This window comes from Chelmon rostratus, chromosome 16 (assembly GCF_017976325.1).
Source record: "Chelmon rostratus isolate fCheRos1 chromosome 16, fCheRos1.pri, whole genome shotgun sequence".
Lineage (NCBI taxonomy): Eukaryota > Metazoa > Chordata > Actinopteri > Chaetodontiformes > Chaetodontidae > Chelmon > Chelmon rostratus.
In genome coordinates this window covers 22284088-22308075 of record NC_055673.1, presented here as the reverse complement: position 1 = coordinate 22308075, position 23988 = coordinate 22284088, and the positions used below count along the sequence as shown (strand labels likewise).

General features: G+C 42.6%; 1 protein-coding gene across 1 annotated transcript in view; it reads right to left on the bottom strand.

Annotated features, from left to right (window-relative positions):
* Positions 1 to 23988, bottom strand: part of LOC121619262 (ubiquitin-conjugating enzyme E2 E2-like) — a 65128-nt gene that overhangs the window by 34132 nt on the left and 7008 nt on the right. The window contains exon 3 of the mRNA XM_041954842.1: positions 21897 to 21947. Within this exon, the coding sequence (XP_041810776.1) occupies positions 21897 to 21947 (51 nt within the window). The remainder of the gene's footprint in view (positions 1 to 21896; positions 21948 to 23988) is intronic.

Sequence of the window (23988 nt, the reverse complement as noted above, 5' to 3'; positions counted from 1 at the left end):
GTGTCTCATCTTGTTGAAAGGTAACAAAATCCAGCAGCGGCATCACAACAGCCAGCTCTGCAGAGAGGTGAAGCTTCTGTTTAGAATTAATTCAGCAAAGCCTCCAGTGCCACCTCCACCTTTCAAGCTCCATGCTACAAGCCGTAAACGCTTTCACTGAAAGTGTGAAGACGGCGCTCGAGGTGAGAGCGCTTACACTTTCAATAATTCCAGAGAAGTCGAGGAGTGACAGGAAACCTACTGAACACAAATGCAGCTTGTTCTTTGTCTTCAGAAAAAACGATATCTGACACTCGAGTGCAGTTTTGCTCTGTAGAACGGCCTGATAACACTAAGTAACTGCCAGGGCCACTTCTGTCTAGTGTATCACCTAATTCAAGCCAAGGCTGCAAGCTTGATCACCCACATGGGCCCAATAAAAAGACTTTTAGCATATAATAATAAAAAATTATCTTCTGAATAATGTCATGCCATTAACTTTATTTTTGCCCCATAAAGTACAACCTCCACCTGTATCTGGTTCGTTGAAGGAGTAGTCCAGACATTTAGTGTTGCAAACCTGGAGGGTTTACAAGAGACATATTTTGGTCAAAATGCAGCAGTGGCTGGGATATCCTGACTTTTAGTCAGGCTCCTAAACTTCCCATAGTGCAACTTGATGGCATCTGTCCTTAGACCCTCCCTGCTTGGTAATGTCCACATCTTTCAAACTTCATGTCACAAGTTGGTAACGCAGACTTTCTATTAAAATGTCTCAAACCCAATCACATACACCCATACACATCTATCAAATGATTGTGATCATGTGATGTTCAGTGACAGTTTGCACTTGACCTTAGCAACGGTAGTTAACACAACAATCTCCTCGGGTCTTTATCATGGACCAGAAGTGCTCTTAAAAGTTTTAACATAGTTCTAAATGAGCAAAGTGAGCAAGACAATGCAATACAGCTGAAAGCACCAAAACAAGCAAGTAAGGGGACCTTGAGTTGTGATCTTGACTAGAATTTCAAACAAAGGTCTTAGGGTTTAGCTGCAACTCTCTAGTGCACTAGTGCATGCAGGACAGACAGCCAGCCAGTCAAAATGTTGACACTGTGGGTGCCTTCACATCGACCACGTTTGGTGTGGTTCAAATCAACTGCGGTGCATTTGCCAGTTTGCTTCAATTCACTTCTGGAAGGTGTGAAAGCTGTAAATCAAAATGTGTCGTAAGAGATAACTCATTTTAACATGAATTCAGAACTCCTTTTTAATTGACTGGTTCTATGTGCTGAACATAGTAGGAAGTATGTTGTCACCATGGTGACAAATATGCGATTTAGCAGCTGGATGCTGGGATTTTCCCTGACACACCAGACAGTCAAAAGATGTTAAATCAGAGGCGTGTTGTGCTTGTGTACTACTTCATGTATTTTGGCACTGAACTTGACTATACTGTACGTGTGAAGCTCTCGGTGAAATGACAGTTGAAATGAACTGTCAGTGGACATGAAGGTGAAAGCAGATGAAGTGGAGGCTATTAAAGCATTTGAAACTCCATTAGAAGCCTCAGCTCTGAAAGCAGCTGAACAGTTGAAGAGTAAGAGATGAATGCAGTTGAAATGCCACGTGATACATAGGTGACAGACATTCTTAAAATTTTCTTTGAAGTGGGAGCATGGAAAGAGAACTGTCAATTGAAGAATAAAGATCAATTTAAGCGTCAAAAGAATAAATGAAATGGAAGTGTCACAAGGTAAGAGATGACATCATTTAAAGTAAAGTTAAAGTGGGAGTTAATAATTGCATGGTTTTGCTGCTGTGTTTAAGGCCAAAATTCTAAAACAGTAAGATGTGGTTAAAACTGTGTAAGAGGATGTCTTTGTCAGTGTTTCAATGCTTACACTTTCGATGAAGCGTGGTAATTACACAAGTAAGAAAAGAAGAGCCTAACTAAACTATATGAGATCAAACTAGGTGTAGGTATGGGTGTGAAACTGAAAATGCCACTTCAAAAAGTACCGCCGCCCCACCTCCACCTTTGTCATATTCTGTACTTTATCACATCAAGTAATTTCATTAATCACCATGCACCCCCTCCTTGCTTGCTTAACATACCGTAATATATTTCTGATATCTTGTAAGCACCACTTCAAGTAAAGTGCACCTATTATTATCTACACAAGATGAAGTCTAGGAATGAAGTCAAACAGCATTTCAATAATATATCAGAGCCTCTTCCTCTGGCCTCTCTACAAGACCTGGCTCTGCCATTACACAGTCCTCAAGAGGCACACGCACGCACACACACACACACACACACACACACACACACACACACACACACACACACACACACCAAGGTCACAGAGACCTGCCGACTCAGCTCACTATTGTGAGTGAATGTCTTAGCTGTTCAGTCAATATCGTATGCAGAGCTGACGGCAGGCCACTCTCACAGAAATGAACATATTCTCTGTGGGGACAAAATTAAATGACTGAGGAAACTTGCCAAGGTGCTGTGAAAAAGAAACATGTTGAGCAGTCCGGGCGAGCAAGCACCGTGCCGTCAAAGCCGCAGCACTCTTACGGTAATATTATAAAACACAATGTGCTGAGCTTATTATGAATAGAGGTGTCTCAAAGGAAACGCAGGGTGACCTCCCAGGCTAACCAAATAAAACAATCTCTCAGTGCCCTCCCCACAGTCATCATGGCAGCATTGATTAGGTTGCACTCTGAATATTGATTTACGTCGCTCTTCTATTGAGATGGGCTCGCATAGACTGCAATCAGTCACAGCCAGAAACATTCAGTCTATCTATAGTTCACTCTGCCCTTTGTCGGCCTGATCTCTCTCACCACCCTGCACAGACACATCTACTCTGTGCTACGCATGAACACAACACGTCTTTGAGAGACTTTTCCACTGGCCAATTTCCTACATAGGTTCACAAATGAGAGCGTAAAGCTATTTTCAGACAGGCGATTTGTCTCATTTCAAGCTTCGTCTATCTGGAAATGTTTTTGGGCTTTCAAATACAGGTCTCCCTAATGTAAATGTTGCCTAAATGCTCTATTTAAACAAGACAGGACCGTGCAGAAAGAGCCCCAATGCTAGCACAGTATTTGACATGTGACATGCAAGAGGGAGCAGCGGTGCTCCCAGACCTCTCACAGGCTGCATCTGTGCTGGATTTTAAAACTTATGTGGAAATATTCATCATTGCATTAAACTTCACAAATTTCTCCTTTATGATCTCCTTTAAACTGATTTTACCGTGAGACGAATCCCCCTTACGCTTCAGAATTGGCTCATTCACACTCCTCTGTAGTTTATTAAAGTGACTTGATTTTCTTTGTGGAAAAGAAATGATAATTAAGTGAGTGTAATTGTAGTACAATGATTTTTAGTGGGTGGAACAAAACATGTGAGTCATGTTCCAGTGGAAAACTGACTCCACTGACATGAAAACTGAAATTTGCCCACATTTGAAAATGCTATGCTTTCATAAAGCTAACTCGTTAGTGGTGTATTCCTTAAACTCATACATAAATGGTTAATGCATTCCAGTTGCATAAGTGTGTGATTAAATCGGACATAAATCGTTATGAAGCAGGTGCACGTCATAGTGTTGACGCTTGAACTCTTAAGGGATTATCAAAGCTAGGGGGGGGGGGGGGGGGTCTCATATTAAAAAGCATGTATGTTCACTCAACCTGACCTAAACGTCAGATATTAAAGATGGTACAGTCCATTAGCGCTGAAGTTCCTTGTCAGCGCTTTCTTGTTGATGCCATTACAGCGTTGCCTGTTGGAAATGATAACTTCCATCCTGTGTTTTCACCTGACCTCACAGTGAATCAAATAATCTTTAGCAATTAAATTTAAAAGCACAATATGTATCATTCCCACATTAAAATGTCTAAAAAACAACAAGACCTGTGTTATTTATTTTGTTGACTTACACTATTCCAAATGTTTCCAACAATGTTAAACCCTGAGAAATCCATCATTTTATTCGAGGTAATGGTGCATTTCATTTGGTTTCCAATTAATAACAAACATGAACAAGACTTCAATACATCACTTCGTCTGTGAACATTTCTGCCTGAGTCACCTCAGATAGATTTTCATTGACACTGGCTGTTTAACAATTAATTACATTAACAAATTAAGTTTTTTGTTTTCATTATTCTGATCGAGAGAAAATCCCAACCTGAAAATTAGTATAACATGTCACCATAAACAGGTATGAACAATTCATTTGAGTTTAAAAATTATGCTAAGAATAAGATGGAAATGATAATTAACCATGACAAAGACGCTATGCTTACGGACATATTGTATTCATGGCATCAGCATCTCATTTTGTATTTAATAGAAACACCGTCGTCGATCTAAGTGTCTTGGACACAAGACTCTGGTGTCCTGCCCCCATCAGTGCCAGCTGCTAGGGATTCGTCACTTAAATGAAATCAAAGCCCTGGCAGGGAGCTCAGTGTGTGTGGTGGCTGCTGAGGCCAGGGGCTCGGCCTGGCTGCATGTGCAAAGCTTGCTGCCAAAACAGTAATGGAATCTCACCGTAGCCTTGCTCTGCATTGGAACTATTTGTGCCGGTGCCAAGATTTCACTGTTTACCCACACATGAGCCCTCGGGAAGGAGCTAACCCCCTCACCCCTGCTGGAAGAGGGCTACGTGTCCGCACAGTGCAGTGGAGACTCAGGAAAAGAACGAAGGATCCACCCTGCGATGGTTTACGCTGATCCATTATCTCACCTTAAAACAGCATTAATGCCGTTTTTCTCTGCTGACTTGCCGTGAAAATAAAAGGGGAGACACCCCCCATTAAGAGCCAAGGCTTGAAGGTGATAGCTGTTGAAAGCAGACCACAAAAGGGCACATTAAGAATTCAACAGCTAGCGCAGCCACATCAGCTGGAAAACCAACTGAGGCATGCATAGAGACAATTAACCAGAGAGTTACTGCGTGGAGGACGATCAGGCAAGGTACGTGGAATCTGCCGCTTCCTCCCGTGGTCTCCTATGAAACGCACTCTTTGATTAATGGTAGCTAAGGGCGTCGCCGGTGCAGTGACTGGTGTCAAAATGGGAAGGCCAGTTGTGTGAATGGCTCCCACAGGCTCCATTGAGCTGCATCTGGCGTGCAGGTGACCTACAGTCAGCATGCCGCAGTACAACTACCTTAAAACTCCGACTATCTTTGCACTGACTGCGCTTAATTAATCTTATCAAGGGCAGACGTGCGCGCAGTGAGGACAAGCGAGGCGATTGAGTGAATAAAAATACTCTTTTATGGTTGATGATAAGAGCTGCAGATACCTTTCAGACAGGCGGTGGAGGAAGGATCAGAGCTGCCTGAGAGGCAAAGAGAAGGGATGATTTGGAACACAATCCCTGAGTGATAAAAAAAAATACATCATTCCCACGCCTGCCGTGCCGTTGTCTGCTGACTGAAACACATTATGGGCTGATTTTAAGGCGGCTGTGAAGTGTATGCTACAGTGGAGCCTGTGGGTGTAGCCTGGCTCCCACTGCACTATTGATTCAGCAGCACTGCAGTTTAGAGAAGCATTGGCTGGCTGCGAGAAATGGAAAATAAACAGAGGACCAAGTGGGAGCTGTGGGAGCTCCATGGGAGCAGACCAACAGACACTGAACCAGTTAAAGAATACAGATTCATGATTACAGTCCAAAGACTACCCACTGCTGAAGAGTTTAGAGAAACATTTAATCTCAATTCAAAAATCACAAGCTAAATTCTCACTTTTAAGTTTTTAGTCATTTTAATCTTAACACTTTCACCTCACAGTGCAGTTCAATTTGGGTAAAACTATACTTATTCACTCAGTTGAATTCATTTTAAAACCAGAAACCAGAAGACAATTTCTGAAAAGGTGTCCACATTGATCTGTCAGACCGACAGATCGGAGAAATATTTATTTTAGATGTTTTTAGCTGTTTTTAAAAGGGAGCTTCATTGATTTTACATGTGAACTCTACTTGTAGTCGTCATGCAGAGCTCTATTCAGCCTATGAACACAGCTGTGTAATGTCAAGATCGAGACAATTAATCAGACAAGTCTTTTTTTGCTTGGGCTTGGAGACACATTTTGTGTTTGTGTTTGATTACCAATAAATGATATGATGGGGCAGTGTCGGGTACTGAATGGCATTCACCTCAATTTAAACCGTTGCTTTTTATCTGCGACGGGACAGTCAAAAAGTTTATACAGCAGGGCACAAACACACACATTTCTAAATTATTACATTATTATTAAATCATATAATAAATACTTATAATGAGGGATTCCCAGATCGATCAGCTGCCCAGCGTTATCAGCTTATCATGTGTTTTAATGTGTGTAGCAGGCTACTTGTTGCATTGCTCCTTGGCAGTTCTTTGTACTGCTCGGTTGACAGAACAGAGTAAGCAAAAACATGCTGTTGACAGAATAATAAACCAAAAAGATCACTCGCATAGTGCAAGACATGCAAGAACACATTCCCCCTTAAAAGTCGCTGCTAGCTGGCAGTAGCCTTTGTACTTCCAGCCGCACAGTGAATCAGATTATTGGTTCTCCAGTCTGTAGCTAGCTAATGCGAAGACGAAAAGGCAGCAAAACATATTTTCATTCATCATTCACTCTTCTGATGGTTTCTTTTGCAAAGAAGCATTGCAAAGTTAGCCTGTTGCACTTGCTCGGCTTGTGCTGCATCCACACTGCCTGCAGGAAATGAAAGTTTGATTAGCTTCGTGTTCATAGCCTTTTAACTGGGTTTGACCTCTGCCTGCACTGCAACGTTTCCTCAGAGTGAAAGCTTCAAATGCATCTTCATCTGCACTGCACGATCAAGTGAATGAAATCTTTCAAAACACAAACTACTCGTGTTCGTTCTCTGTGTAGCTTAATGCCACGCTAATTACATCCATGTTATCACCTAAAACTGCTTAGCTAGATGTCTGACTGGCTGTCACATCAACAAAGTATTCATACAGTTATAATTAAGTAATGTATGTAAACTTGCCACCTGACTTTCACACTACATAGTCCCACAGCATTAACAGCCTAGGTTACGCCACACCTGGTCTAGATCCCAACACACAGCAGTCAAACTGACTTATTCTGCTATACCAGCTGCAACAACAAAACAAAAAAAACGATCGCTATCGGCCGTGTATCAGCTGGCATGGCTCACAGAGGATCTGCAATCAGTACTGACGGCAAAAAATGTGAAGGGCATCTGTAGTTGTGATGCTAAAGAAAAGAAAAACAAAGAAAGTATAAAGCACATATTGAGAGTTTGTGTTGGAAAAATCAGTCACTGGGGGAAGTGGGGATGTGAAGATTCCCAGAGGGGAATCATGGCACAACCACAACCCAGCTGTCAGTCTGTCAGATATACAGCTGTGCCGGCACGTGCATGTACTGTATACACAATGTTAGATCTGCAGAGCCTGCAGATGACAGCGTGATCTCATTCATTCATAAACACACTTCCTACGAATTAAACGTGTAGCAATCATCACAGGTTCTGCCTGTTTCCAGTGTTATCTCTTCACTTTTGGGGATACTTTCTGAACATGAATTTCAGCACGGTTCAGGAGGTGATACCAAATTTCAACCTCTCTCGAGAGACGTACCTGTCTCTCAAAAGCAGGTCAGCAGTGTTGGAGCTGGTCTGGTGTCAGTCTCATGTATTCTCTCTTTTTTTGCTTCATTCTATCAACCTGTGGGCCTCCTCTGTTCATTTAAGTCGAGGAAGCTGCAGGCTCCAGGCCGTTAAGTTCCTGTAGCAGAAAAAGTCTATTTTCTTGCCCAGTAAATAAACTGGCAAGCACAAAACAAACAGTTTTAAAAATGGCAGCCGCATTAGAAACCGGCAGTTGTCTCACTGACCAACAGTAGTGGATATGATCATCACTCAGCACAACGCTAGCGCAGGTGTGAACAATAAAATGTGTGATGATTTTCAGTTTCAGGGTCCTGGTACAGCACGTGTTGGCTCACTGTCAGGACTTACTGCGGCACCTGAATACAACAGAGTCGTCATGTTATTCGTTACAGCTGTTCCTGCTATAACGAGTCACAATGTCTGCTGTGAAATGGCCTATTGCGTTATATGAAGTGTGCCATCTGAGCTTAAAGTTAATGGAGTACCGGTTAAGTGAGCTTATGGTGGTACTGATGCTACATAGAAAAAACACTGCACTGCCTCTAATTGCCTAAATGGACAATCACTCAACTGCACTGTACTTTCTGTCCATTCATACAGAAATTAAGCTAAAATGGACCGCACTAATATGTCCTGAAAACTGGGATGTTAGATAAAAATGGCTGTTACCTGGAACTTGAGACTATCACTATCTAAAGCTGATAACATTGCAAAAGCTGGAAAATGGTACGGCAGCTAGACAGTAAATGAAGAGTCATACAAGAACAGAAATGCAGAAATCATCACCAAAGTGTTGCATGGGTAAAAAAGTAAAAAAGTCTGTACAGCAAACAACTATGCATATATTAAACAGAAATACACATTACCAAGACAGACACTGACAGAAGGTTCTGGACAACAAAATGCCAATGAAACCTGAAAATAGAGTCAACAACACCATGTTTCTGCCAGGCTTTCCTGAGGCCACACATTTCTGCGCCAGGATCAGCCTCGGGGATGCATGATGACGGGTGTCAGTGGAGCACAGCTCACCTTATCTTCCCCTCGCTCACAACTGGTTGGTTGAGTTAAGCTGTAACAACACATGCGGATAAAGAGACGCCCAGGACTGTGTCTGCTGTCTGCTTTATCTGTGTGATGACAGGGGACTCTGGCTACTACCCAGTCACACACACACACACACAGACACACACACACACACACGATTCAGCTGCTCCTCTACAGATCAGAGGAGCTGATGTTCAATTACTCCCATTAGCTCGCTTTTCTCCATTGTGCTGGCAGCGTGGTGGCTCAGGTGCGGATGGGATGAGTGCAGAGGCTCTACAGGCTGTGAGAAATGTTTCAACTGTGTTTACACAGAGTGGCTGCCGGAGCTCTCCTCTGCAGCAGTATCCTGCTTTACGTTTATACAGCAGCACAGTCTTGATGATGTAGTGACTGTACTCACGGGTTTAGCTGTTGTAGTTGGCGAGCTAACCACTGACATGCATGCGTTTTGACTCTGCTGTTCTGCTGTCTTGTACATTCGATAAAAAAAAAAAAAAGTTATCTGAGAAGGAAAATAATGCTCTCAGTGGTGATAAGAGTGCAAACAGTGAGTAAGTTCCTGGGTTCAGCCAGTTTATTCAACAGACGTACATTTGATTCATTCATAACTGCAAACTATTAAGATATAGTGGAAGAGTGTTTTCTCTGTCAGAGGAGGTTAAAAAAAGTGATCAGTGCAACACTTTTGATCAGAAGGAAATGTCTAAACATGATGACTTCTAGGAGATATCTGAAGTCATAACAAGCATCTTTATTTGATGCTGCTGAAGTTTATACATGGACTTTATCTGCAGTAGAATTATTCTGAATACGAGAATGCATCTCTACATGTAATGAATGCAATTCATCCTGCCGCACAGCAATACTCTCCTGTCTGAAGTCTTTGTCATTGCACATTGTTCATTACCGTGAACACACACTGTAGTTTATTTTGACTCAATTCCACATATACCGTCCTGCTGCCCCAAATAGTCAGTTGAGCACCAAATGTGGATTAATCTGTGGCTGCAAATAGTCCCCAACAAACAGACAGTGACTGAAAGTCAGACTAACACAGTGTTGGTTTTGGTCTTTTCAAGGACATTGTGGACAAAGAGAAATCATAGAATCAATTTCCTTAGAAAAGTAAATATGTAACAGGAATGAATAGTGCTTCATTGAGCTACGGGAAGTCACTATGTAAGACTTCCAAAAACGGAAAGGATATACACACACACCATAATCACACTAATATACACAGCCTGACAGTAATTTGTAATGTGCGGTTGATGGTGCCTGGGCTCAACCAGTGTGGTTTTCTATAGGCCAATACTGATACTTTACATCTGGATTGTTTTCGTGCCACATATCATTATTTTTAATATGAACGTCACTGCACCGGGACAGCTGTCCACCCAAAGCTAGACTGATAACACCAGAAAAGCTTTTGTAATAGTCAAATGAGAATTAATATCAAAGAAACATATCGGATCAATTAAATAAATCACTCAGTTCTTTCAGACTGTGGTATGGAGCTGCACTCAGGGAGAAACCCTTATATCGGAGGTGGACGACATGTCTGCAGGATACCCTTTCATGAAAGCCCAATTATGGCTGGATGTATCAGTGTGGTGCTAATGGGCGATGTTCAGGAAGTCAAAGTGTGTTTCTGTATATCCGACATGAATGAAGTTTCCCTTTAAGCAGAGAAGAGGAAGTGGTACATTTAATGTTTGAGTGCAATTGTGTGTCTCTTTGAAAAGTGTGTGCGTGTGTGTGGATAGGAGGAACATGTAGCTGCTTGTATGCGTTTCTGTAAGAGACGGAGCGGCGCTGGAGGGGGATGCTGCAGTCCTTCCTCTACGGAACAGGACAGCATATCTAATGAGGGACTAATCATTCATCCAACACAGAGACGCCATGTGCATAGCTGATATACGCACCGCGATGATGACCTCATTCACAAACACAACGCACACACACACACGCACACAGCACTGCAGAGGCCAGCTTAGTCAGCTGTAGCGAACTGCAGACAAGAGAAGGGAGAAAATGAATGAGGATGGAGGAGCGGAACAAGGTGAGGAGAAAGTGGTGGAGAATCAGCTAGAACACTGTGCCAATATCTGAGCCTCTCTGGATACAGACAATAAATATGCTTTCACATGAAATGTCAGATCAAGGGATTGTTCAAGCGGGTCACAGACTGAGTTTAAGGCACAGACGACAAAAAGAATGGGTGTTTGCTGCCACAGCACACTTTGATGACCTTATACAGAAGAATACACGCCATCCTACTGCACACAAAAAGCACAAGGACACCCTCCTTTGTGTTTGATCACAGACTCCAAAAGACACTGCAGTAATACTCTAGAGCAGCTGCTTGGGTCACATATGGGTCTTTTACACAAAGCCTGCCTTCCCCTGCTGTGTCTGATGGTACGTATCAGTGCAGTGACTCTATGGAGTGTGTTTCAAGCCAAAGCTGTAGGATGAAAACACTTAGAACAAATGGAATGGAAAAAATAGATGTGACTTCTTATAGCAGTGGACAGGATCAAAATATGTGAACTTTACACCATTAAACTAATGACATCCACTCCCAACAGTCCCATGGATTAAACATTTGAAATTTGAGCTTTACTGGTTAGGATTAATGGTTAGGACACAAGTTCAATTCCAGCCAGGTACATTTGTTGCATGTCACGCCCGCCTCTCTCCACATCTGTCTATCTACTGATCTACAATTTGGACTTTGGTCAGTAAAAGTCATAGTAGATAAACCAGAATTAGAATCGGCTTTATTGGCCAAGTTTGTCTGCACATAGAAGGAGTTTGACTCTAGTTGACTCTGATTTACAGATAAAGTTGAGGCCTCCTGTTACACCTGAAATAAAGACTAACAAGTAATGAACTATAACATTGGACTTACTAAGCTTAAAGGATAACTTTCGTTTTTTACAACCTGGACCTTATTTGTAGCATTAAATACGACCATTTACTCACCCAGACAACTTTGGTGGCATTTGGAGTCGTTTTGAAGAAATTAGCCCCAGAGGAGCGGCGCGTATATCCATATAATGCGAGTACTTGGGGCATCCATGCACAGCCTCTATATAACGCATAATCTGCGGCGAAACTCGTTCATGTTCCAATATTTTGTTATGATATGCTGGTGCTATTCCCCTCTGAGCCCGTGGTGGCATGTTATCAACATCCGACGTCTCTAGACAACTACCTCTGACGTGGATGATGTCATTATCGAACGCCGGGCGCTGCGAGCAGCCAGCCACAACACGGCTAACTCTGCGGCGGTCGGCTAGTTTAGCTGTAGTTTTGAACAGCTGTGGTTCGTTATTGCGTATTCGTAGCCGACGAACGACTTTCGCCGCAGATTATGCGTTATATAGAGGCTGCGCATGGATGCCCCGAGGACTCGCATTTTTCGGATATACGCGCCGCTCCTCTGGGGCTAATTTCTTCAAAATGACTCCAAATGCCACCAAAGTTGTCTCGGTGAGTAAATGGGCGTATTTAATGCTACAAATAAGGTCCAGCGATTCATCAAACACATTCCCGTTCATATCGCAGTGATTAGTAAGAGTAAAGTGTTCATGTCCAGGAACAAAGAAAACCATGGGCACATTTAAAACAAACAGACCAATTAGTCACAATCAGGTGCTGATGTGGGAGAAACAGACTCACTGCTGTACTGCAAGTCAGTCGCCAAGTTTGTTTGATAATCACCAGCGAAACGCACGTCTTCAGGCAGGCGCACACATTAGGACTGCTGAGCCGCCCGTGATTATGTGCCAAAAATGGCACCAAGTTAGATTGGATCTGTTATGGTCTGGGTCAGCTGGTGTAGACAGATAAAATCACATCGTGTGTGATACGCAAAGACTCTAATCTGAAGTATCACTGCACAGATGGGCCAAATACATGCACTTTACTTACCTGTAGGAGTAAATACAATAGGTGTACTGTATATAAAAAATGAGAAAGACAGGCATGCATAATCATCAGGCTTATTTCCTGGTGTAAAGCAAGTAAGAGCCGCACACAGTGTGAAAATCAAAAAGGGTTTCACAGTCAGCCAGTGGGAGAGCAGCGCAGGCTGGCGAGATGGTGAATAATTAGTATTTCCATAGTGCTGTCTCGCTGCAGGGGGGCTGCAGACATCTTTAAGGTCCCTCCTCTGCTTCATTTCTAAAGCAGATGGGCACGTTTCTCTCTGTCACTCTCAGCTCAACTATGATCCTATTCATTTTTCTTCCTCAAACAATCTGCAAGCTTAAAAGACAATGAGTTTTTTGTCCAAATCCCAAGGGATTCCTCCCATGTAGCAGGCAACGCGGCACAAATCTGGAGTGATTTGACAGATCGCGATATCTACAGCTTGTTCAAGTCTTTTACAGGAGAATATAGTTGGCCTTAGTACTATACTAGATGTTCCATTAGACATACACCCACATAATCCCTGATACATTTATTAAATGAATGGTCCACTTGTGTGTGCTTGTGTGCAGATCTGTTGTCTGTATCTGTCCAGACAGTCTTAGAGTCAGTGTTTCATACCATGCTCAAAGCTCATGTGATGTATAAAACCATTCAGCGGCCAACACAGCTGTTGTGCTTATACAACCCTAAGTGTCAGGAACTTGACACATGCATTACCAAATGAGATAAATGAGCTGACCGCGGCAACAGTGAATGATTTTATTATGGTCTTAGTGGACAAACTGCGCCTTGTTGAATCCAGGCATTAATGGTAAAACATCATTGTATGGCATCCTGTTCTACTCAGACTAAAACACAGAGCGAGGTAGTACTGACTTTCACTGAGCTACAAATTTCAAATTCAACATTACATCGTGCAAAAATATCAAAAATATCTTTTTGCCATAACCTTGAGCTGAAATGACAAAGACAGCTCTGGTAAGACCGTGGTGCTGTAGAAATATTTCTGCTGTTTTAAGTCTGTCGTGCATTATGGGTAAAGATGAGTGGCAACAAAGTAGAGTAAAACAGCAACCTTGTGTCATCATTTCAGACCGCACTGTTGTCACAAAACAGTCTATTGTTATTATAATCCTCCTCCATAAGCAGTGACCCTCCATGGTAGCTACACTTGTGGTATTTCTCAGCAGCAAACCACAGCCTCAGCACTATTCCCTGTGAACCACAAACACACATACTCATCACCAACAAGCACAGCATGCTGCAAAGTCCCTAACACATACTGGCTCCTTATATAGCCTTTAGTTAACAGGAGTTAGCGTTTTATTCAGATTTTAGTCTTGGTGGCAGCGATCACATTTAGAGCGCAGCTCCTCTCAGTGTCTGTTTATGAACTAATGCAGCTTTTAGTCTGAGCAGCGAGTTGTTGGCTGAACAGCTGGTGTGCCCACGAGCCGGCTGTTTCACAGCGGGATGTTTCCTGATAACAAACTGGACCTCCTCCCATTTATCTGACAAGACCACTGCTACAGTAGCTGGCTGCGATGCTGCAGGGCTGGACTGCAGACCTGAACTCCAGGCCAGAGCGCTTCACACGAGCCACCATTCAGCCTCACCCCAATGCTCCAGAAGAAAGGGACACGGAGAAGACGCTGAAGTTCTGCCAAATATCTATCTATTTAAACAAATGTAGCATTTATAGCTACTAGAAGACTGGTCTTCTTACTGGTTAGTTTCATATACTGAGCCTGGCATGACTGCATTATGATACTGTGTGCCTCATAAATTAAGAGTCAGGGTTTACTCATTTACTCTCTAAATGACTGGGTAATAAAGTAATAAAGCTTAAGTGTCTCTAATTGTTCTCTCTGCCTGCATGACTTTCAGAGTCTAATATGAATGGATCTAACATATCTTGCATGAAACTCTGGGGATTCCAGACAAACACAGGATGTTTTGCAAGACAGACAGACAGACAGACAGACAGACTTTTGGCTCTGAGGTTAAAAACTGAGCCGTAAACTTCAAGCAAGATCAAAAACGCTACGAAGGATTTACATTGTGGCAGATCGTGTTTGGTTTTAGTGGAAAACAAATTGAGACGCAGAGCTGCAGGAGCATGTAATGCCGCTGAACACTGCCTCTTGCCTCAGCTGTGCTGTGGACACACAGAGGACAGCGAGTGCAGCATCGACCGATCACAGCTGCTCAAAGGACCGACTGTAAGGACCATATCTGCACACAACACCAGCAATCGCACCGCTGTGTGCTTTAGGCAAGCCCAACATGATGGCCTGTCATTAAGTAAATGTGTCGCAATAATGCATTTTCATAAACCTTCTAAACAGCACATCTTTAAATCTGGACAAGGATGTTGATGTACGAATGTCTTCACTTAGAGTTAATAGTGATGTGCAGTTACAGCCTCACATTACCTCACACATAGAGAATGATTTTAATCAGTTCCACACATGGAGGTTGACTGATATTAAAGCTGGCAAAGAAAGAGAAGTGGGTTTGGATCAGCACTTGGTTATGACAGATGCCCTGATATGAGGTATTGGAATCGCTCTGTGTGAAGAAAAGATTGGATTGGTGCATCTCTGGTATCAGATTTAGAAATGTTTTTTTTTTTTTCTGCTGGGTTGTATGTTCTTTATTTTGGAGTGTATCTTATTTGACCACTTGATAAATGGATTGTTTTCTCAGGACTTTCATGCATCTCAATGCCTGTTTGAAAAATGGAATCTGATCAAACCTTTCTGAGGAAAATAATGCTTACTATTCTCAACCCACTTGAACAACTTCAGCTGGAAGCAAATTGCTGATTTAAGTCTTTTCTCACTAGTGGCTAACAATGCCACTTAATCCACGAGGCTCTTGCTTTAAAAATAATCTTGAAAGCCGTTTAGGTGTAGTCTGTGGATAAAATGTGCTTCCATTCGTTCTGACATTTGTTGTACACTTTGTTGGCTTTTAGATTTATCATCTCTGTGGTAAAAGCTCCATCTCTATTAGTTTATTATGGCTGGAAAGGAGCTGACAGGCAGCGGAGCTCAGAAGTCAATAAGACCCTCCACTAATTTAGCCTCTGTCAATCACTGAGAGACTACTGAAGGCAAAGTGAGGGGATTTCATTTTGTCCATTTTACTGACATCTTTAAATGTTGTCCTGTGGCAGCATTAGACACTTGAGCACACTACAAATATGCGATGGTCCTGATATAAGACTCCTGTTCATGACTTTGATGTACTACAGTTCTCAGAGCTGCCCCAGCTGCTGAGAGACTAATGATTCTGACAAAACATAACAGAGTTATGAGAGCGATATAAGACAGTCACTGCCAGGAACACTCTATATCTCACCAACACTAATAAAACATCTTCTCTGCCTTTTACTAAAACCAAAGTTGTCTGTAAAGGTCTTAGCCCTTAAAAAAGCAGAACACAAAAACCTTGACTTGGAGTAAAACTACTTTCCGTGGTCCAGCAGGCCAGGCCAGGACCAGGAGAACACAGGATGTCTCCAGAACTTTCCCATATGCTGCAATGACCAGATGTGACTTTTGGACAAAAATGAAGCTTTTTTTTCCAAACAACTGGGGTTCAGTTTTAATACGCCGACACAAAACATCAGTAACTTGTATACACAAGTACTGACTTTGTCTTGTGATGCTGCCTTCACTGTGGAACAGTTTGCATATCACTACATGCTTTTCATATTTTCACACAAAAAAGCATTCAACACAAAAAGACAGACCCACAGACCATTATGACTGTGAAAACTGGGAACATTGGTTTCCTCATCTTCACTGTTCATGGGAGTGTCATTACTTATCTTTAAAGTTCATGTAACAGATGCAAAAATGTTAAATTAAACTTATCTCTTTACTGAGCGACACTGGACGTGCAGGTTACCTAACTGATGTCACTGGGCCGTACTGTTTCTTGCATACAAGGCCAGATTCACTTGTGAGGGGGCCCAGGGGCAAAACTGCTGATGGGCCCTTGTTGCCAAACCCATAGGCCAGGTGGCCCACCTCTGCTATAAAACACTAAAAGGCAGAAGTGATGCTAATACAGCAAAAGGTTGCTGGCACAGACTCACTTAAATGTAATTTTGATGCTTTTCAGGATTCAAACTGCTTTGAATAAATAATCAAAAATTAACTGATTAATCAATTTGTCAGATTTTGATGCTAAAGTCATTGTTTAAGTCATTTTTCAGGCAGAAAAATACCTATTTAATGGTGTCAGCTTCTCATCAGTGTGAAATTACTGCTTTGCCTCGTCATAAATCATTGCATAGACATCACGCATCACGTAACTGTGATGTGGATTTTTCTCTATTTTCAGACGGTTAGGGACAAAAAGATTAATTGTTTGGTCCAAAAAATGAACAGAGAAAATAATTGGCAGATCATTCCACAACGAAAGCATCATTTGTTTCATCAGCTATTTAGTAATAGCTGAACACATCAGTCTAGCCCGGTGTAATGCTGCTAAGTGTCTTTCTTTACTTAACAGTATGAAATATGGCAAACATTAGCTCACACTTAAGAACAACAATACTGGTGATCTGTTCTAATCTCTTGTTGAGTCACGAGTTCAGTCATTAATAACATTTTATGAGATTAACAAACAATATTCATTTGCATAAACCTAACACGACAAATGCTTCATGTGATGTTTTTTTGCCTGTTTCGACAGGCGGATGGAGACCACCATCGTAAAGCTGAGCTCAGCGTCTGTCATCCTCCTTTGAGAAAGTGAACCAACGCTTCACGGCAGACAATGACAGCCAAGTTGTGTTTGAGTCAATCATATCTACGAACTGATAGTCATGGATGGATTTACATTTCTCTCATTCAACCCATTCCGCCGCGACACTTTCTTCTGCCTTATTGCTTTCATTTCGCTGACAGATCTTCGCTGATATTCACTTGGAAGTTATTCCTCTGGAACACACAAAGTCTTGCTGGGATTAAGAAGGAGAGAGCGAGAGAGAGAGGGAGACAGAGAGAGAGACCATGAATGACAGTGAGAGAGCGCGAGAGAGCGTGGCCAATTCCCCCTTGGAATCCACACATTGTTTCCCCTCAGCCGATGGGGGATTCTTATCAAAACGCTGCCAGGGCTATCATGAAAGGATATGGTAATTATGGAAAACACACACACACGCACACACACACACACACACAGCCAGGAAGGCCGAGCAAGCACCGGGCTAATATAATGTGTCTGGTGTGGGGGCTATTTACATACCCTTCCAGAGCGCTTGTCACATTCAATTAATTACTCTCTGGCAGGGTGACAAAGATGATTAAAAAGAATGATGAAAAATATTTCCTCACATGGCTCCAAAAAAATCTGCTAAGTCCTTTTAAAATCCATCCAAATGATCTCTAAAACAAGGCGTGCTGTCTTAGTAAAAGTTAAAGGTGTTTTGTTTTTTTTCCCCATTCCCAAGAGGGATTACAGTACCATCCCGTCTACTGAGGAAGGGAATGCAGAATATGAGCCAGAGAGGATGTTTGTAGGGAGCGGCTGTGATCATGAGCTGTGCTTTATTCTGGCGGCGGAAAAAAGAGCTGAAGCCTGTGGGGTAATGAGCTGCATCACAGCGTCCGTTCATAACCCCTCACATCTGATGTCTTTCAGCGAACACAGCCTATTCAACACTGTCAGATCAATTAGTAGGTGAAGAAAGGGCTGGGGAGACGTGGAGCCTTTTGTTCAAACAGACACTGTGTGCGGGGAGGTACAGTGCGGTTTAAGAGAATTTATCTCGGCAGAAGGTTTTAATGTTCACAATGTGCGATTGTGCTTTGCTCATTGCACAAAAGAACAGGCTGACTCAGGACTGTAGTGGTAAAACGTGTAGGCAGAATCAAACACCGGGGATGTGACAGCCTTGTGGGGGAATCAGGAGCTGTTAGAGTGAGGCAAATACCCCAAGGAGCATATGAATACAGAAATCTACATTTCAAGTAGCGTCGCACCTCCGCTGGCTCGTATCTCTGCCTGACGCTGAAATATGCTCGAGCAGCCTGAGCCTAATTTTTCACTTACGGCTGAGGACTCCTGACTGCAGCCGAGCTCAATCCATTCGTCACGAGAGCTCCTTTCAGCGTGGACATTCTTCAAGGAGCCTCCCTTTACACAAAAATGTCATTTTCTATAGAAACGTCTGCCCATGAAATTTCTTTTCCCCCCTGCGCTGTTTGGCCCTTTGTCAGGAAACATAATGGCTTGCTTCAGCCAGATTAGCCTTGTCTTTGAGATCGGAGAGCCGACAAACAGACTGCGACCTGCCGAGGATGGGCTTCTCCGACTGTGACAGATAGCTTCTTCATATAAACAGGTTATTTTCTGTCATTCTTCACCAGCTAGAAGACGCCTCAGCTGTGCATTTACACTGCAAGCAGCGCAGTTGAGAAATTGTTCTATTGTCACAGATAAGAAGCTCAACCCCCATTTATGTAGCTGTCTGCAGATACAAACTTTTCAAAGGGAAAATGGCTTTTTTAACACCTTTCAAAGTGTTTGCTCCTTTTGATGAGTTAACATAGTGAGCCATGTAACATTTGTCAAAAATGACAACGGAACAGAGTTCAGAGTTTATAATCCATGCAAACAATGGGTGCAGTTGTTCTCCTGAGAGGTTTGTTCTCACAGTTTTCCAAAAAAAAAAACTCTGAATGATTGCAATCATCCCCACATCCAGTTCACACTGTCCAGGTGGAGTCATTGTTCAGAAAATTAGATCACATCAGTTAAGAGGCAAGGCGGAACAGAAATCTCATTTATCTACTGGTGACTGGCGACTTTTAAATAGATATCTTCTGGTGGACCTGACCCATTAAAAACTCAAAATCAGGTCTCAGGTCAGTTGGGGGCTGGGTACCACTTACATTTAGAGATGATCTTTCACAATACTGATCCCGACACCTCAACTCAGAGTGCTGTTTGTGGTAACAGAAGTAATAATCTATTTCACAAGCTTCACTATGTACCTCATTGTATGGAATACACCGGGATCATCTGTATGCAAGGTAACATAGGCCAGAGATGACTGTGGCACTGAACAGACTGATACGAGAAACACAATGAAACCAGACAGCTCACGGTTAAACCGGTGGCCTTGGATTGGTTTGGGCTTGTGCCCAAGTGACGGGTCCATCGCAGGTTTGAGTGAGATAGTCAGGGGTCAGTAAGGTTCCACCGCTCCAATCTGCCAGAGCGGTATTGGCCCCAATACTGACCTTATTAAGTGGATCAGCTACCGGCCAGACCTGATAGTCTAGATTAAACAGTTTTCTGTTCTACTATGTTTGTTTGCAGCAGTGTTTGATGCTCTAAACCACTTCTGATCTCATCAATTCTTACTGTGCAAAAAGAAGTGTTGAAAACACCATTCAAGGTTAGGTAGAATGACCAAAAATTGACATGATGAAAGGACGAAGTAATGTTGGAACAAAACTGGAACAAAGGAGAGTGACTCAGAAATCGAGGACTGAAGTTACATCTTATTAACGATGACCTTTTGGCAACAGCAGTAAGTATAGAAGCACTAATCCGATCCATTGGATTGGTTTTGCCACTGATCATGACCTTATTATGCCGACCAGGTAAGCGCCAGATGTGACTGATCCATTCTTTGTTCTTTACTCAGATCCCCATCACTTTCAGCAAAGTGAGGGGGTGGGGTGTGCACAAAACTGGAACCATAAAAAGACAACTACAGTCAGAAAAATGTTCACAAAAATCATCACAGTTACATTAATTCAGGACCACTGACTCAATTTTCAATGGCACAGCAATCCTGGTACATAATATTACTTTATTAAGCAATATGCCAGGTATCAGATGGGCACTCAGTATGAGTTTAGGTAACATAATATTCAGAGAGAGACTGCTGGAATGGTGGATCCTTGATTAAAACCCTATAAAGGAGCTATGTATTCATAGTTTAGCCAGCTGGTTGTGGTTCGTGAGGGATGAAAAAAGATCCATGCGCAGGTGAAATGATTAGAAGAGCTGCAGAAGGGTGTAATGAATCTAAATGAAGCCTTCTGCCTCAGCTGTTCTGTACTGCATAGACTCTGATCATTGTTTTTCACAGCAGCTCAGAGCAGTTTGTCAGGCCTGCACACGACACTAGTAAGCCTAAAATGATGTGCATGTTACATATATTAGACAAGTTGAACAGGATGGTGTGCGTGCCCTTTGGTCGGGATAAAGCACAAATATGACTGAGCTTGATTTGTCGTAACAACACAATCTTATAAAATGTCTAGAGCAATATGAGTAAAATTTGCATCAGCTGAAAAGGTATGATGGTGTATGAATGTCACAGTTAAGAAGTCACAGGTTCATCCCAATGTGTTTCACACAGTGAGCTTATACATTTGAATAAGGAATAAAGAGCACTGAGGTGATGCATCAGGAATGGTACTGCAAGAGAAAACACTGGATCACTGCATCTCTACTTTTTGGGTTGGGTGAAAATATTTAGAGTGACCAAACCCCGCTTTGGCCAGCATTTCTCAGCCTACGAGCGTGACATGCATGCATCAGTGAGTCTCCCTGCCTTCTCAGCCCTACAGGAAATGCCAAGACGTCAGTGACTTGCTGCCTGCGCTGCTCGCAGCTGCACGGTCACACCTCCACCTTCCCCTCGCCCGCTGACACTGCTCCACAAAGTCGCCAGTTAGAGAAGAATACCAAATGCTGACTCGATGAAAACCCCACACACAATGAAAGCTCTTACTCAGATCTTGACTGGCAGGGGCGTAAGGCAGCTCCGTCATTTACCATGCTTTGACTCGGGAGGAAAATAAACCATGCAAACCAGTCAAGCCACAGCTGAGTGCCTTTCCCACCCTTAGGAGTGTGAGCAAGCACAACACTGTTGCTACAGTGATCCTAATGGTAAACACCACCAATCAGGTCAATCGCCCAGATATCTGTCTATTTTATTTTTTCCCCTGAGTCTGATTCATGGCTCAGACTGATTACAAGGTCCATTCACTGAGCTACAGCTTGAGCAAACAGTGGTGCAAAAACGCCACAATAACCCACCTATGCTGTTCATGTGACTCACTGAGCCGGCACAATCCATTCACACAGCTCACACAGGCTCACACACACTCACGCACACAAAAGTGCCTCAGGTGTCAGAGCAAATAGCCCTTTTAAAAACACACAATCAACAGGCTCCTACCTGCAATTTGGCGGCGGGTCCAAGGTTATCTCTGCTAGCTCTTTCTGGATTCTGCAACGAGAGGAAGATCTGTGTTATAATCACACTCTAAAACACACACACACACACAAAACACAGACAGTTATATAAATCCTGCCTGTAAAATCAATCTGTAAGTGTACACACTGAATACCTCATTGATTTTCTAATGAGCTCCTGAGCGCTGTGACTGGACGCAGGAATAAGTCCCGTCACGCAAGATCAACACAGGGACGCACGCCTGAATGTTTGCCGTTTTTTTTAACCACGTGAGCATGAATAGATATTGGTGTCAAAAGTCAGATAAAGGAGTCACATCTCATCAATCTGCATTAACTCATTTTGCTGATCATCTCGTCTCAGTTCTCACCATTTCAGAAAGTTGCTGGGAACATTTCCACACTGGGCACATAAAAAATGTTTCAATGAATTGAACATAGAGAGGTCAGATTTCTCCCTGGTTAAGTATTCATTACATAACTGTCAGTGATGCCAACAGGGACCCAGCAGCCAGGTGTTACTTTACAATCACTTGGTCAGCTATAAATGCTGCTGTTATTCTCTCCATGCAGTGCCACCTCTGCCTCACTTACATTCTTCAAATGCTCTTGATGGAGCAACGTTTCAAACCAGCTTTTTCACCATCGTCTTCATGTGTCCATGCTTCTTCTACAATGTTCCATAGACTGTGAGTAAAAGTGCCCCCATGAGCTAAAATATTCCTTTTCTCCTTGGTTTGTTAATGCGCTTTTTCTGGAGGGTTGTATATTCTCTTTCCATTGCAGATTGGTTGAAAACTACAAAAAGCATTAAATATGTTAAATCTTTCCATCTTCCATTCCCAGAATGTCCCTCTGTGGAATATTCTGAATTCAAATTCTACGACATTCCAGAAATACTTTAGACGAAGCTGATTATTGTGTTGCACTCTTACAGCGCTGCCGCCATTACTGCAGTAGCAGAGTTCAACTAAAAATGTTAACAGCGACCGTGGAAGCAGAGATGTTTGGCTTAATCATCGGAGCAGCCGCCCTCTCCAGCAGATATGGGTAGACTGTGTGAATGTGGAAGTTATTCAGTCTCAAAGCATTACTCTGAAATTATTTACAACACAGACAACGCAGAAAAATAACATTAACATATTGCTTTTGTCCAGCCTCCACAGTCTGCATGTGAAAGTGCTGCGTGGAGGAACTAATTAAACCCAGCAGGAATGACTTACTATCTTAAGATTTAAATAATCACACTCCATGAATTCTTGCATTATGATCAGAGGAATTACATCATTTGATAACAATCTGAAACACGTGACACTGCGGTGTAAACTAGCGAGCAGGAGATCGGCCGGGGGATCAGCTCACCATCGGCCCCTTGTAGGCAGATCGCTCTGTTGCCTCTCAGAATGTGATTAAAAACATGAACATTTATTTCATGGAACTTGATGACTGTATTTTTAACATGTAGAAGGTTCTACAGGATCTCCTGGACACTTAAACCCTTTCCATACATTACAGTGTTACAGTAACACAGTATAGGATATATAGTATAGTAAAAGTAATGGCATCATCATGAATGAAGGCTTTGCATTGGGAGCTGCCTTGTGTGTGAGTGTGTGTGTGTGTGTGTGTGCGTGCGTGCGTGTGAACAAAAAAGCTAAATTATTGACTGCTTTTATTGATCATGCTGTCTGTTCGTTCAGCTATTTGTTAGCTGGGACATAAAAATTATTTGCTATTGCAAGAGAGAGGGAGAAGAAAGACAAGCAGTCGATGTTGACAGACTGTATTGTTTCAGCATCGACGTGGCAGTGAATGGATGTGCAGCAGTCACAAAGCAAAAGCGCAACGCGACGTGAGGCTCGCACATTACACCACAGCTTGATTTAGCCTTTGTCACACGCGTTAAAATGCTTCTTTACTGTGCATGCTGGAGAGAAGATCTACCGTACGTATCTGCAGAATGGAACAGTGATTATGGGATGATGGATAATGACAGGTTTGCCATCATTTATCTTTGAGGAAAACGGCATCTTATTTCTGTCAGGTGTGATTATCTTGGCTAAGGTAAAAACAGT